The 15,790-nt window shown below is 36.8% G+C and overlaps 1 protein-coding gene across 2 annotated transcripts in view; it reads left to right on the top strand.

Moving 5' to 3' along the window:
- The window catches only part of LOC100026819 (protein NPAT), a 47,554-nt gene that overhangs the window by 29,877 nt on the left and 1,887 nt on the right, over window positions 1–15,790 (top strand). For both annotated transcript variants that reach the window (XM_001371383.5, XM_016433874.2), the window contains 5 exons: window positions 1,475–3,166; window positions 5,152–5,267; window positions 5,351–5,459; window positions 13,624–13,690; window positions 13,776–14,859. In XM_001371383.5, coding sequence (XP_001371420.2) covers window positions 1,475–3,166; window positions 5,152–5,267; window positions 5,351–5,459; window positions 13,624–13,690; window positions 13,776–14,859 — 3,068 coding nt within the window. The remainder of the gene's footprint in view (window positions 1–1,474; window positions 3,167–5,151; window positions 5,268–5,350; window positions 5,460–13,623; window positions 13,691–13,775; window positions 14,860–15,790) is intronic.

The following is a 15,790-nucleotide window of genomic DNA, read 5'->3' on the forward strand; positions in this document are numbered from 1 at the left end:
ACATCCAATATTTCCTTCTTTCTAGTTTATCAATACCACAGAAAATATCTTCTGTTTTGATAATGATAATACCCTCTGTAAAAACTTATAATGACTTACAGATTTTTATGGATTAAGCTCAGATTATTTTTTCTTCAAAACTTCTTGTGAAAATACTTCAGTCTGTTTTGTTTCTCTTGAATTCATCTATATTCAAGCCCATACCTTTATTTATCTCAGCACACCCATTTATATACAGACTCTTAGTCTGGTTGTCATGTCATAGAATTATAGAGCTTGGAGGAAATTAGCCAGAAATTATCTCATCTACCCAGTTGGAGAACTAAGGGTCTAGATGAAATAAAATGTCCAGAGTCACACAGCTCATTAATCAGAAAATCACAACTAGAACCTTTTTTGTGAATCACTCTTTTTGCTTTTTCCACTATACTATAGTAAGCCTGAAAAATTTCTTCCCTGATATACCAGACTATCTTTGTTACATTCTCTACCTCCCTTATTCAGACTACTCATCTTATTAATTTCCTTTAGATCAGCTCAGAGAAAACACGTACTACTCATGACCTTGTTGGTGTCCTAGATATGAAATTCACTCTAGTTCTTCCCCCCCAATGTCTATTTAGTTTTGCTTTCTAGGCCTTAATATGCCCTTAACTATAGATAAATAATATGCTCTATTCATATGTTCTGATTTTTAAAAATTCTTCTTACTATGTATTTTTTTCATATTTGTCCATATCAGTGTAATTCTTCTAGGAGACAGAGACCATATCCACAATTTTCATTGTATAAAAACCACATAAGTTAGATGTTAAGTAAATACTTGATGGTTATAGAAATTGCCACTTTCCCCCCTAAGTATTCAGAGTTCTAAGGGACATGTGAAACTTCAGCTGCTAGTAGTTAGAAAGGTAAAGATGAGAAGAAGAGACATAACGTATAAAAGAATAGAATGACTGGAGAAAATTAAGAGATAGAAGAGATAAGAAAGGAGGAAGTATGGTGGGAAAAAGAAACATAATAAGTAGCAGACGCAAGCTACTCAAAGGCACTTAAAGATTTTCTTGGCCAGTGAAGTTTTTTTATAACTTTAAAAACAAAGCTAAATATATACTATTTTATGCTTTAGGAAACCTAACTGATGCATGTAAAGGGTAATTTACCTGGTAGCATATACTTATGCACATTATATATGACTAGAGCTAATGTTTCCCATATAATAAATGTCATATGTTAATATTTTGTTTCCCTGACAAAAATGTAACAGGTTTACTGTTTTCATCAATAAAGTTAGAATTATTATTGGTAAAGGTAGAAAAGTATTCATAAAAGTTTTCAGAATAAAAAAGTTTCTCAGAGCTTACACTGATAGGACAATGTTAATAACTTCATTAATAAAGTAATATATATAAAGAAGACAGTATCTGAATCTCCTTGCCTTGTGATTCTCTTAAGCCAACCTATTGTTTTGCAGATGATCACTCAGTAGAGCCTGCATTTTGTACTGACTATCAAACTGAAGAAGCATCATGTGCCTTGAAGGATGGCAATGGTGATGATCATCTTAAGAAACAAGAAACTCAAGAACAGTGTGCCCCAATGGAATCTACCCTACAGAAAGAAACATTTAAAGCACCCTCATGTGTTGTTCCTGAACAAAGGTGTAATCTTGAAATCACCTTTGAATCTGTGCCTAATCTGAATGACTTTAACCAAAGAGGAAATTCTGATCCTGAATGCACTGAGCAGTGTACAGAAATGTACACAGATCAGCTGTCTAATGAAAATGAAATTACTATGGAAATTGAAAAAGACTCTTCATTGTCTAATATCCCAAACACACCTGATCAGTCTGATATGCCTCTGGCTCCATTTGCTTCCCTTGATGGAGTAGCAGAAAACAACATAAACTTAACAAACCATGGAAAAAATTCAAACCATTTTTTACCAAGTATTCAATTAACTGGAAAATCATCTCAAAATACCCAGTCTTGTGGAAGTCCCGGTGATTCTTTAAAACTTAAAACTATTTTTCATAGCTCCAAGTCACCAGATTGTAGTGAAATTCAACAGAATAAAATTGAAACAAATGATATTTTGCCCACTGCATCACATCAGCCTTCTGACTGCCAAAATGATTCTTCAGACCAAAGTAAGGTCTTACCTGTCTCTGTTCACAGTTCAAGTTTAAATTTGTCTGATCAACATAAAATAGAGGGCCCTCTTCAAGAATCTGTCACTTCCAACAAACAATCTAATAGCCAATCTTTTGTGAACCCACATCATTTAGAAAATAAAGGTTTACCATCAGAGTCTTCTAACTCAGAGGAAATAGCATTGGAATCACAAGAGCCCTCATCCTCTGTAAAAGAAGTTGGGAGTGCTGGTTTTATGTCCCCTAGCAAAAGTGTTGAATGTAGAGAAATTGAAATGATGCCCACTGAGAGTAATCCTACAGAATATAGTCATTCTATTCCTTCAGAATCCCTATGTTCTTCGGTGGAAGAGATCAATACTGAACCTCAAAGTACTAGTGAATATGAACATTCTAGAGATCCCTCAACAGAAGTAGATCCATCAAGTATTGTATCACTCAAAATTATCATCAGTGATGACCCATTTGTCTCAACAGATACAGAGCTAAACAATGCTGTTTCCAGCATCACTGGAGAAAATTTGCCAACTGTGATCTTATCTTCTCCAGCAAAATCACCGGTCAAAAATTTAGGATTAGTTAAATGTTTGACTTCAGAAGAAACTTCAAATACTGTTTTATCTGCTGAAAAAGTAGGGGACTCAACCTTGGTAGAACAAAACCTTTTAGTGCTCAAATCAAAAGACTCTGTAACAAACAACATACAGAATGATGACTGCAGTGCCTTTTCAGCAGCTGTCACACCAAGTGTTTCTCAGGATGGAGGATTTATACAGCTCATGCCAGCAACAAGCACAACTTTTGGCAATTCCAATAATATCCTGATAGCTACCTGTGTGACTGATCCAACAGCCTTGGGAACAGCTGTAACTCAGTCTAATGTTGTAGTGTTGCCTAACAATTCTACACCCATAGCTGCTCAGCCACCACCACCACAGCAGTTACAGACTCCCCCAAGATCAAACAGTGTGTTTGCCGTGAACCAGGCAGTATCACCTAACTTTTCACAAGGTAATTCTAATAATATTTTAGTAGTATCTTTCTGGAATGGAATCAGTTTTTGTTCTTAGGTGGGAATATGGAGTTAATTGGGAACAAAATAGATATATAAATGAAATCCTCAGAGAATCATCATGAATTTATTCACACCCTTAGTTTAGCCATTTCATCCATCTAAATTTGTTTCCAGAGCTGCTAACCAAAGTGGGATGGTTTGAGTTTTTCCCTCCCCACTTATACCCTAATGATGCTTACAAGCTGTATAAAAGACTGAATAGTTAGCATACTTATTGAACAACTACTATAAATTTGTACCTCCAACCTTTTGCTGTGAGGTATCTGACATAGCCCCTATCTTTGGAGAGCTTGTGTTATGTTAGTTGGAAACACAAATAATTCTTTTATAATTCAGTGAGTAGTTGCTAAAACTTCATGGCACTAATTGCAGCTGAATCTCAAAGGTAACAAAAGGCCTTATAGAGAGGAGTAGGCACAGCTTTAGTTGACTTTGAAAAAATGAGTCAGATATGGAAAAGTCAGTGGCATGTTTCCATAGTATATGTCTACTTCCTTTTGTTTTCAATAGTGACATATACTTAAAAATTTCAATAAACCATACTGTTTTTTATTGTTTTTCCTATAAGGTTGATAGGATTATATCAACCAGTCAAAATTATAGAATTGACTATGAAAGCTTTTTTTTTTCCATAGGAGTCTAACTGGCTAATACAAAGATGGGATGTGGGAATGAATGAATAAATTTATTAAGTGCTTTCTGTGTACAAAGTATTGTGCTCAGTCCTGGGGATACAAATAGATAAGCCAGAAAGTCCCTGTTCTCAAGGAGCTCTATTCTAAAAGGGAGCAACAACACAGGTAGGAGTTGCAAGTTAGTTGGAAAGGCCCTGTGGTCTTTAGTGATATAACTTCTTTAGTGTCATTTTCATTAATAAAAACACTCATTTCTGATGTTAGATCATTTCATAGCAGCAAGGACTTTGGTGATAAGAATTCTTTTCAAGGTTTTTAGTAGTATTTAGTAGCTATTGAGCATCACCTACAGAAGTGATGACCAGGCCACCAGCAGTTGTTTCCTCAAATGATAATACTTGGGCTGGGAGAGGGTCTGGGTGACACTGTTTTTGTGATGCTACTTGGACTTAATCTTTCCATCAATGGCAGTTGGTCAGCAATAATGACCAATGTATTCACAGTGATAACTCCTTGATGAAGTCTTTTAGGGCCAGACCCAAAGGAGGGCTTGTTATCAGAGTAATACTGCTATTATTAGGGCTCTAGGTTTTAGGGTCCTACCTCTATTAAAGGGAAGGTGACAGCAACAACTTGACTAATATTTCTTGAGATGTTGTAAGAAATATACTCTAACCAACTCTGATAACTAAATAAAGAAAATTTTCTTTTATACTTATCTCCTTCAAAAGGCTTATTGTAATTTGATCTTCTGTCTAAATTAGAATCTTATTTAATTAAGATCATTCCTATGGCATTTGAGATGGTTGAAAGCAATACAAAAACAACTTTAAATTCTATAAAAAATGCCTTATTTTGGTATAAAGATAAATGTGGGTTCTCAAAGCCTATTTCAGCAAAATACAAACTTTCATGCCATATTGAAATGGACACAGGTTGGAGCCTGGAAGTGTTTTATCATCTAAGAACAAGCTTAACAAAATTCAGAGAAGCTTATCACTAGAAAGTCATCCACTAGGTAACAAAATTTTTCAGCCAAAAATTTGAAGACCATAGAGGAATTGCCGTGGATAGTATTCCATCAATAAAGTCAGATTCTTAAAATATTAAGGAAAGAGGCAGAAAAATAATCATTTTGCACTTCTTCTCCACTTAACATTCTTGTCATTATCTTTAAGTTAAGACTTACTCTAGGTTATTTCCGAGAGAAAAAGAAGATGAGGATAGAAAGTACAGTTTTATAGAACCAATTGCAGAGTAAAAAACTTAATTATTTTTAATTTTAGGATCTGCCATTATAATTGCCTCTCCAGTTCAGCCTGTGCTCCAGGGAATGGTGGGAATGATTCCTGTATCAGTAGTAGGACAAAATGGAAATACTTTCCCAGCTCCTCCCAGACAGGTAACATTTCTGCTTGTTATAAGCTAAAAATGAAGTGATGAAACATTGCAAGCATACTTTAATGTGAAGTTTTTTCCCTCTAGGTCCTGCATATGCCTTTAGCAGCACCTGTCTGCAGCAGAAGTGTTCCTAAACTCCCCATTCCTCCAAAATCTCAAAAGGTCCAGGGAACAAGGAACAAGCCTAGTACAGGTACATTTTAAAGTGGGCTAAGTAATGCCAGCTTTATATACCTTGTGTTTCCTTGTTTGCTACAACTCTATTTTTTTCTGCCAATGATCTCTTTTGAATCTTCTAGTAGAAAGAGTCTCTTAGAGATCACCTAATCTGCTCCTGATTACTTCTAGTACTAGAAGCTCTTGACTCAGAAAGCAATCCATTCCATTTGGAATAATTCTGCTATTAAAAACTCTTATCTAAATCTCCCTATAGCTCAAAATTGTTGGTTCTAAATATCTCATACCTTTTTGCTTTTTCAAGTATTAAAGTGCTCATGTTCACAACTTCCATTCTATCCAGACTTCCATGTTGAATTTCTTGATGTTATTTGACTTTTCTTTCCTTAACTCATTTCCAACTTGTTACTAATTCTTATCAATTCCACTTCCATAATTTTCCCCTTCAATTTCCTCTTTTCATCTCCCATCACCACTTCCCTAATACAAGTCTTTATTACCATTCTCCTGGATTGTTTCTCTAGCTTTCTAATGAGTCTTCTTGCCACCACTCTTTGCAGTACTCCCAACTCATCTTTCATTTTATAGACTAATCTTCCTAAGACAATCATAGCATCCTTCTTAAAACCCTTTAGTACCTTATCTAAACTCATTATCTTTCCTAACACCTAATACAGTGCTTTGGGCAAAGTAGGTACTTGATGAATGTTGAATTCCAAATGTATACTTCTTCAAATTAGAAGGAAAAAATAACCAAATTACCAGGACAGACATCCCAAATTCCTTCAAATGTCTCTCATGTAAAGAACTTTCTCAATACCTTGTGTTTTATGTGGCCTTCAAGATATATTTAATTTATCTTACCAATGACTTATTTTTACAATGCAGATTATGAAACCTACCACCTTTTGATTTGTACATTAGTGGAGCCTAAAGTTGCATTAGCTTTTTAGGCAGTTGCATTAAATGGATTCACATTTAACTTTCAATCAACTAAAACCTTTGTCTTTTTTTTTTTTACAAGAATAGCTATTAAGCCAAGTCTCCTCCATCTTGTACTTTGTCCAGCTGTTTTCTTTTTAAATTTGACTTTATGTGATTTTTGTCTGTCAACTATCCCTCCCAACTTTGTCATCTACAACCTAAAATTGTTCTATTTCTGATCATTCCATGTGATAGACAAAAAACATTAAACAGTACTATCAAGGTTGATCCCTTGATAGTACTATCAAGGTTAATCCGCATTACTTCGTATAAATTGTTCATGTTGAACCCCAATGACTATTTTAGTTTAATTCAATAAGCATTTATTAAGCAGCTTTTATGTACAAGGCACTATGCTAGGTGTTGGGTATACAAAGACAGAAACAAAATATTCCTTGCTCCTAACAAGCTTAAGTTCTACAAATGGGAACCACCATACACACATAAGTAAATACAAGGTAATTTGAGGAATAAGAAGGCACTAAAAATGTGGGGGCGATCAAGAAAGGCTTCCTGGAGGCAGCTAAGTAGCTCAGTATATTGAGAGCCAGGACTAGAGACAGGAGGTCCTGGGTTCAAATCTGGCCTCAGACACTTCCTAGCTATGTGACCCTGGGCAAGTCACTTAACCCCCATTGCCCAACCCATAATGCTCTTCTGACTTGGAACCAATATGTAGTATTGATTGTAAGAGAGAAGGAAAGGGTTTTTGTTTTGTTTTTAATTTTAAAGGTTTCCTATCAGAGGTATTTCCTGGGCTAAATCTTGAAGGAAACTAAGTATTCCTGTACACAAGGCAAGAGAGAGTAAATTCCAAACATGAGTCATAGCTTATAAAAAGGTGTGAAATGGGGGAGACAGAATGCCAAGTTTATAGAATGGCTAGTGTGCTGGCTTGGCTTAAATGTAGAATGTTTGAAAGAATTAATGTAAAACAATCATGTAAAAGATAAGTGGGAACCAAGATATGAAAGGCTTTAAGTGCTTGGCTAAAAAGTCTGTATTTTTTCCTATAGGCAAGAGAACCACTGAAGGCATTTTAGTAGAGGGATGACAGGATGGCATGGTCAAATCTATGCTTTATAATGATTTTGGCAGCTCTGTGAAATATAGATTGGATAGGAAAGAAACTAGAAGCCAAAGGTGAAAAATGCCTGAACTAGGGTAATGACTGTATTCCAAAATCATCTTAATTACTTTATTCACCTGAAGTCAGATTTTTTCATTTTTCTGAAGGAAGAGGAGATTGGCATGAAAAGTATTGTGAACAGACTAAAACTTGGCACATTGGTTGGATAGGGAAAATGGTGATTGAGGTAGTTAAAAGAGTTGAGAATGATTCACAAGACTGCTATTGTGGATGGCTGTGATGGTAGTTTCTTCAACAGATATAGGAAAGTTTTAAAGAGGGTTAGGGGAAAGAGAGATGGTGACTTGTGTTGGACATGTGAAGCATGAGGTGCTGGTGGGACATCTAGGTAGAGGTATCCAGTAGTTGGCCACGTAGGCCTAGAATTCAAGAGATAAATTATTAGTTAGATAGGAGTTGTCTGAGTAGAAGTGACAGTTGAACCCTTGAGAGCTGATGTGGTCACCAAAAAGAATTGTAAAGAGAAAGAGAAGAGGGCTCTGAACAGTTTGACAGGACATTTATAGTTAGTGGAAGAGAAGTCAGTGATGATCCAGTAAAGGAGAGTGAGAAGTAGTGATTAGACAAGAAGAGAAAGTAGTGTCCCAAAGCCAAGGGAAAAGAAAATAACCAGGAGTATGTCAGCAGTATCAAAAGCTGCAGTGAGGGGCAGCTGAAAGTTTGGCTATGATTAAGAATGGCGGAAACTTGGACATATTGGTAGAGATGATCAAAAAAGGAAAGACTAGAGAAGGGCATGAGTTCTTAGATAGATTCTCCTATGTGCCAAACAGTGTGCTAAGACCTTCACAAATACTTAACTTGACTGTCACAACAAACCTGAAACAAGTATTATCCCCATTTTACAGAAAGAGATAAAGTGACTTATGCAGAGTCACATAGCTAGTATCTAAAGCCAAATTTGAACTCAGGTCTTTTTGACTCCAGGTTCTGTGCACTGTGGCAACACCAGCTGCCTCTTGGATAAGAAGAAATTGAAGGTGAGAGGGAATGTGATCTGATGTGCAAATTAGAGTTACTGGCTTTGGCAAAAATTGCTAATTCTTTCTCAGAAACAAGGACAAAGAAGGTGAGAGAGTGCTAGAAAAGAATTTTCCGGTTGAGTAAGGAAGAAGAATTCACTGCAAATGACTTCCATTTCCTCAATAAATTGAGGAGATGGGGCAGCTGGGTAGCTCAGTGGATTGAGAGTCAGGTCCAGAGATGGGAAGTTCTGGGATCAGATCTGGCCTCAGACACTTCCCAGCTATTTGACCCTGGGCAAGTCACTTGACCCTCATTGCCTAGCCCTTACCACTCTTCTGCCTTGGAATCAATTGATTCCAAGATGGAAGGTAAGAGTTTTTAAAAAGATAATAATAATAAAAATAAATAAATAGAGGAGACAAAAGGAAAAGGAAGAGAGGAATGTGTAAAAGGCTTGAGAGAACATTTGGAATTCCTCCTCTGTGATTAGAGTCAATAAGGGGAAATAAAAGGTTTGCTCTGTAGTCCTAAAGGCCTTGCTGTAATTAGGTAAGAAGTTTGTGTTGTATTCAGTATACTGCTTTCTCTAGCAGCTTTTTGCAACATGTTTTTGCTTTGTTTTTTTGTTTGTTTGTTTTTTGGCAACATAGGGGAGAACACAGAATAGTGGCATCATCTCTGAACCCAGCCATAAGGATGAGTTTTGGGCAATAATTGGACACAGGGGCAAGGGATTCAGAAGTATAGCTGAACTGGCCAACCACCAGGTTATCTAAGCCCTAGGGATACAAATAAAAGCAAAAAATAAATAAATAAATCAAGGGCCTCACAGTCTAACTGGGGAAACAACATGCAAACTACTATGTCTAAACAAGATACTGACAGGGGAAGTTGAAAATAATCTCAGAGGGAAGATCCTAGCATTAAGGGGGATTCCAGCTTCTAAAAGAAGAGATTTTATCTGAGAATTGAAACCAGGACACACAAATGAGAAGGGAAAGCATTCCAAGAATGAGGGATGGCCAGAAAAATGTACTGTCAAGAGATCGATTGTCTATTTGAAAAATAGCAAGGAGACCAGTGTCACTGGATCGAAAAAGTATGGAAGATGATAAAGAGGTAAGGGATGGATAAGCATAAGAAGATTGGAGAGATGGAAAGAGACTAGTTCTTGAAAGGTTTTGAACACCAAATAAAAGATTTTCTATTTGATCCTGGAGGTGATAGTTGCTATGCTTGAAGAGGGGAGAAAATGGGGGGAAGTGGCCCCTGTGCTTTAGGGAAGGTGAGTAGACTTCTATGGGGAATTCTTCAGACAGGGGGACTAAACAGAAAGCAATTATCCAAGGCTTGAATTGATAAAGGGCCTACACTAGGTTGGTGTCAGAGGAGAGAAGAGGGCATAGTTAGGAGGTATTATGAGGGTAAAATTGACAGAACTTGGCAATAGACTGGCATGGGGTTAAGAGTGAGGCGTTGAGGATTATTACCTAGGTTTTAAACCTGGGTGATAGAAAGGATAATGATACCCTCAGTAGTAATAGGAAAATGAGGAAGATGAGGTCTGAGGAGATGAAGATTGTGAAAGATGGACAGTGAAATCAGAGTAGGGGTGATGAAGTGGTGGGCTGGGAGGACAAGAAATGGTGGTATGATGGGTGAAAGATAACTGAGGAAACAAAGGTTTGAGCTTTGGAGCATTTTATTTCATTAAACAGTGAGTGCCATTTGCCTAACAAATCCAGACAAAACTCCTTCCTCAGCTTGAGGCTAGACCCCAAATACAGAGGGAGAGATGTCTACACAATAAAAACCATCATGACCAATTAAGAGGAAACAATACATTAGAAAATCTGATTTCTAATTGGATGAAAACCGACTTTTCCAGGTTGGTAGAACAAATAGGTGGTACAATTCCCAGGATTCAGAAAAAGAGGTGTCCTACAACCCCAAGGGTTTGTATACAAGAATTTAAAAAAAAAATGGAAGTCATAAATGATTGATCAGTAGAAGGCCAGTTGTCAGTTAAGATGTATGGGTTGCTTGAGATTTACAGCTGTGAGAAAACTCCCTGCATCAACGTTTGGATATGACCAGATTTCTGGTCAACATAACTTGGGTCCTTAGTCTCCAAAATTGAGTCACAATAGGAAGGCACTATGAAAGGGCTGATAGAAGTCATAGTGAGAATTAAAGGAAGATTGAGGTAATGGGAGAAATCGAAAAATGGGAGGATATGATCTGCAAGAAAAATTGAAGAATTTCAGACCATGAAGATGGTCTGTTATCAGTAATGGTGAGCAATGACTCTTGGAGATGAGGGAGAGGGATCAGGGGAGTTGAGGTTTATGAACTAGGAGGCCAGGGTGGGAGGGAACAAATGCATGTATATTGAGGTCTCCTTATGAGGATAGTGATTGAAGAAGGTGTAAGGTAACTACTGATCTCCTTTAAGAAAAGATAAATGACAGCTTCTTAAACAACTTTTTTAATCTAGACCAAGAGATGTAAATATAAAGAATAATCCTATACTGGGCAAAAAGTATGCCTCCTGAAGAGGAGTAGAACTAATGGGCAGGGGAGGATCTGGGCTGGACAAGGACAGACAAAGGTAAATAAGGATGAGAATCTTTGGTACCAAAAGAATTTTCATCATAGCAGGTGATAACTGAATCAGAGGGATAAGGAAACAGGAAGTAAGTTTGCCAAATATGGAATAGAGAAGATCCCAGTACTGGTACTTCCATATCTTCTACTTATTTAACTACTAGGTACCTGAGAGAAATAGGACTTCTCTCCAGATTCTTAGGTTAGTAAATTAAAAAAAAAAATTCTCTGTGCAAGAGTGAACACACACACTAGTCCCAAAAATTGAAAGAGAACTTACAGTTAGACAGTCCCCTAATATGGGGAGCAAGTACTCATTAGTAGTTGACAGAATGAAGGCAACTATTTTCTTAATGCTTACAACTCCTTGTTCATCCATTCTAGAATTGTTAGCTTCCATTTCCATAGCTATCTACAGATATTAGCTCAGTTGCATTAGTATTTATTTCTTTGTCATTTTTTTCTCCTTTGTGCCCAACATCTAATGTATTTTTACCTTTTTCATTTCTCCTATTTTGACTCCGTTCTCTCTCCTGCAAGTAATTACCAGTTTCTGCTCCTTTTCTTTATGAATATCCCAGTTCCCAGTCCCTATTACTCTTCCCACAGCATTTCCACATCCCTTCACTTAACTGGATTTTCTCATCCTACAAGCCTTTTCATACCATAGCGTATCTAAAGAAATCTAGTATGGGATCGTAGATTTTTGAGCTGGAAAAGACTGGACTTAGTACAACTTATTTTTAATAGATGAGGAAGCTGAGGCCTAGAGAGGTTAGTTGGCTTGGGCAAAATTATACAGATTGCAAAAAAGAGGGAAAGCTGGTATTGAACTCCCACTTTGAATCTAATACTTTGAATAATTTATGGGTTCGATATCTGAAACCAAACTGTACAACATATTTAATGTGTCCTTTGCCTTATTTACATTGATGCTTAACAAATTAACAAACAATTCTTCCATGTGTATAACTTTATTAAGTACATATCTTTTGCATTATATATTGCTAAGCAGGCCTGGTAGAATAGATTTCTAGGTTAACCTATTGATAAGGATTCACTTTCTCAATCAGTACATTTTGGTTTTTTATAGCAAATATTGTAACCGCGAAAATGTGGTTTCTAAGACTGAATTTCCAAAACTGCTATAAAGGTTTCAGCCAAACTGTAAAGATAGTTTTTAGTGTCTTGATTTAAAATCTAAAATTAAGTGGTCGCCATGGGGAAATTCCCAAATATGAAAATACCCAAGTCAGCTGGGTTTTATGGATATTTTAATTAATACAAATGAAGGAATTAAGGGAAGGGGAGAGAAAGAGAAAGGACCTAAGGGAGATCGAGTCAGTCTTTATCACTCACCACAAAACCTTCTCCAAACTGGGTTCTTTCACTCCAAACTGAATTCCAATTGTAACTGAATTCAGTTGCCCTGAACTTATTCCTTCACTTCCTTTTAAAGAGATTTTTCTCTTATGTCACCTCCCCTAAATTTTCACATCTAACAATCACAGTAGACACTTTTTTTCCAGGACTGCCCATTCTTAGTTCTCACCACTCTTTAGTTCTCACCTTCTCTGGGTAGATTATATCTTCTGAGTACTTCACATCTCTTTTGTTAAGCTTGCCTTTTGTAAGTTGCTTGACCTTTTAGGTACTAATTTAGCCTTTATAGATACTTAGCCCCCTTTTTATTAGATCTAAAAATAGACCACCTAGCTTAGGGTTTTTGCTTCACTTTTCATTGTTAAATCAGGAATTTACAACTTTATCTTCCCCTAAGGCAAGTCTGAGCAGGGTGGAGTAATTTTAAAATTCTCAGTACATTCCTGACCAAGTACCTCCATTGTAAAAAATGGGGAATAGCTTAATCAAATCTTCTGAAGTAGAGTCTGAGCAGTTTTAAGATTCACAATATTCTCAGGGTATTTTAAGATTAAATACATATAGTGGGCAATTGGGTGACCTGGTGATTAGAGAGCCAGCCCTGGAAGTCCAGAGCTCAAGTGTGACCCTGAGCAAGTCACTTAACTCCAGTTGCCTAGCCCTTACAACTCTTCTGTTTTGGAACTAATACTTGTATCAGTTCTAAAACAGAAGGTAACAGTTTAAAAAATAAAAGATTAAATATACATACTTTTAAAAATAAACACCTCTACTGCCCACATTAGTTTGATTTTTCATTTAATCATATATTCCAAGTTTATCATGAAAGAACTTTCCCAAGCTCATTGGACTTGTTCTTAAGTAAATTTGAGATTGAAGGCTAGTGAGTAAAGATTTTTTTAATCAGTAGACTTTTATTCTTAAAATACTCTTATGTATGTGTTTCTGATTCTCCAGAAAATACTGTTTTCTGTATATGGTATGTAGTATGTAAAATATTTCAGTTTTATATTATGAGTCTCTTCCCTCACAAGTGGGCATAATTTCTCCAAAAGATGTTTTCTCTCTATAATTGTGTATATTTTAATAGTTACAGGAAAATTGACAACCAGCGTGGGGGATTCATTAAGCCATTCAGTTGGTTTTCATACCCACAGGTGAGCATAAGTGGTTTCTTCTACTTTGGAGCTATTTAAATAGTAGCATTTTGTTGTTTAAAAATATTTTTCATCTTTTTTACAGAACTCTAATTCCTGAAAAGAATCTGACTGCTGAACTTGGGAAGAAATTAGAAGACACCACAGTTCCCCTTTCAACAGAGAGTACAGCCTCTACTGGCAAACCACATGAAAGTCACAGGCGTGTGCTCTGTTTTGATACTTCTCCTGGAGTCAACACCCAAGGGTCTAATACCAAAACACTGACTCAAAACAAAGAAAGGAATGAAATTCCCTTTGTTGCCATGGACCCTCCTACTGTCAAAAAAGAGAGAGAGAAACCTTCTGGGCCTAAGATTTTATCACAGTCAGAAACTGCCAGCAGTAGAAACACAGCTGCAAAAGAAATCCAACCTGAAAAGAAGAATTCACTGGCTGGACTACCTCTTGATTCTTTTCATAAAGCAACAGCTAATAAGGAGAATGAGCTGCAAAGGGATGTAGAAAAGCAGAAGAATCAGGAAGCCAACAAACTGTCAAACGGTCATCAAAATGGTCCTCTATGGAATGAGAAAACTGCTGTCTCCGTTCAAGAACTGTCCAAAAAACAGGGACCCTCTTCAAACAGTAAAAACACTGTTGCAATAGGAACAGCTTCAAAGGAGCCAAAACGAGAACCGACTAAATCTGCCAGCCCTCTAACCAAACACAGTATGGAAAAATTACATGGCCCAACAAATAGACTCCCCAGTAGTGGGGATTTATCTGTGCCTCGGACACTGGGATCAGGAACTGGTGAGAAACATAAAGAAGAACCCTGTGACAACATCCAGGCTCCCACTAATAGACGTTACAGTGATGAGAATGGCACTCCCAAAAGCATGGTCCCTCCTGCCACTCCAGACTTACCAGCCTGTAGCCCTGCCAGTGAAACAGGGAGTGAAAATAGTGTAAACATGGCAGCCCATACCTTAATGATTCTGTCACGGGCTGCTATCTCAAGGACTACTTCAAAACCACTCAAAGATAATACCCAACAATTTAGGTCTTCAAGGAGTGCCACAAAAAAAAGGAAGCTAGAAGATTTAGATGAGCGTGACCGAACTGCCCGTTCTTCCAATAAAAATCTTCCAAATTCAACAGTTCCAGTAAAAAAGAAGAAAATTAAGGCAAGTCTGAACGGTTTTTAAAAGTTCATTGCTTCGTTTCCATTGAGTCTTTAATTAGATTCTCATTGCTTATTCGTGTGGCTGATTGCCTTAAGAATAATTGCATGCTAACTACAGACAATACCATCTGCATCCATCAAACAAGTAATTAGGTAGAACTGAGCTTGAGACTTAAGTTTTCTGGCACCTTATGATCTTGATTTCTGTATCCATTTCTTCATTTGTCTACTTGATAACTTATTGTTGTGCTGTCCCTGTAAATTGTAAATTGTCTTTATACATATTATGTTCCATTTTTGTCTCAAGTATCAAAATCCATTTATCCAAAACATTAGCTTAGCTTTTTGATATACTAGAAAGGAGGCACATAGATGATATTTCCAATGTGTAGATTTTTCTGAAAGCAATGGTGACACTATTTTATTTTGTAAAATGCTTTGTGAGAGTTTTTTTGTTTTTTTTTAAGGTTTTTTTTACTATCTTGAGTTTTTAAAAGGTTAGATTATAGGGGGCAGCTGGGGTGCTCAGTGGATTGAGAGCAAGGCCTAGAGACAGGAGATCATAATTCAAATCTAGCCTCAGACACTTCCTAGCTGTGTGACCCTGGGCAAGTCACTTAACCCCTATAGCCTAGCCCTGAGTGCTCTTCTGCCTTTGAACCAGTACACAATAGTGATTCTACTGTGAAGGTAAGGGTTTGAATTTTTTTTTTTTTAAGTGTTAGATTATGTGCACACGGAATCATTCCTAATAACAGAGAATGGTGGTGGCTGTTGTAATTCTTACAAAGTGCTTTTCTCAGCTCTTTGATGTAATTAGGTAATTGGGAAAGTCTTATCCCCATTGTACAGTCAAGGAAGCTGAGCCCTCAGAAGTCATGTAGCCAATAATTGCTATTATTTGGATGAATTCATTAGTCAGAAATGTATAT

This window comes from Monodelphis domestica, chromosome 4 (genome assembly GCF_027887165.1).
Source record: "Monodelphis domestica isolate mMonDom1 chromosome 4, mMonDom1.pri, whole genome shotgun sequence".
Classification (NCBI taxonomy): domain Eukaryota; kingdom Metazoa; phylum Chordata; class Mammalia; order Didelphimorphia; family Didelphidae; genus Monodelphis; species Monodelphis domestica.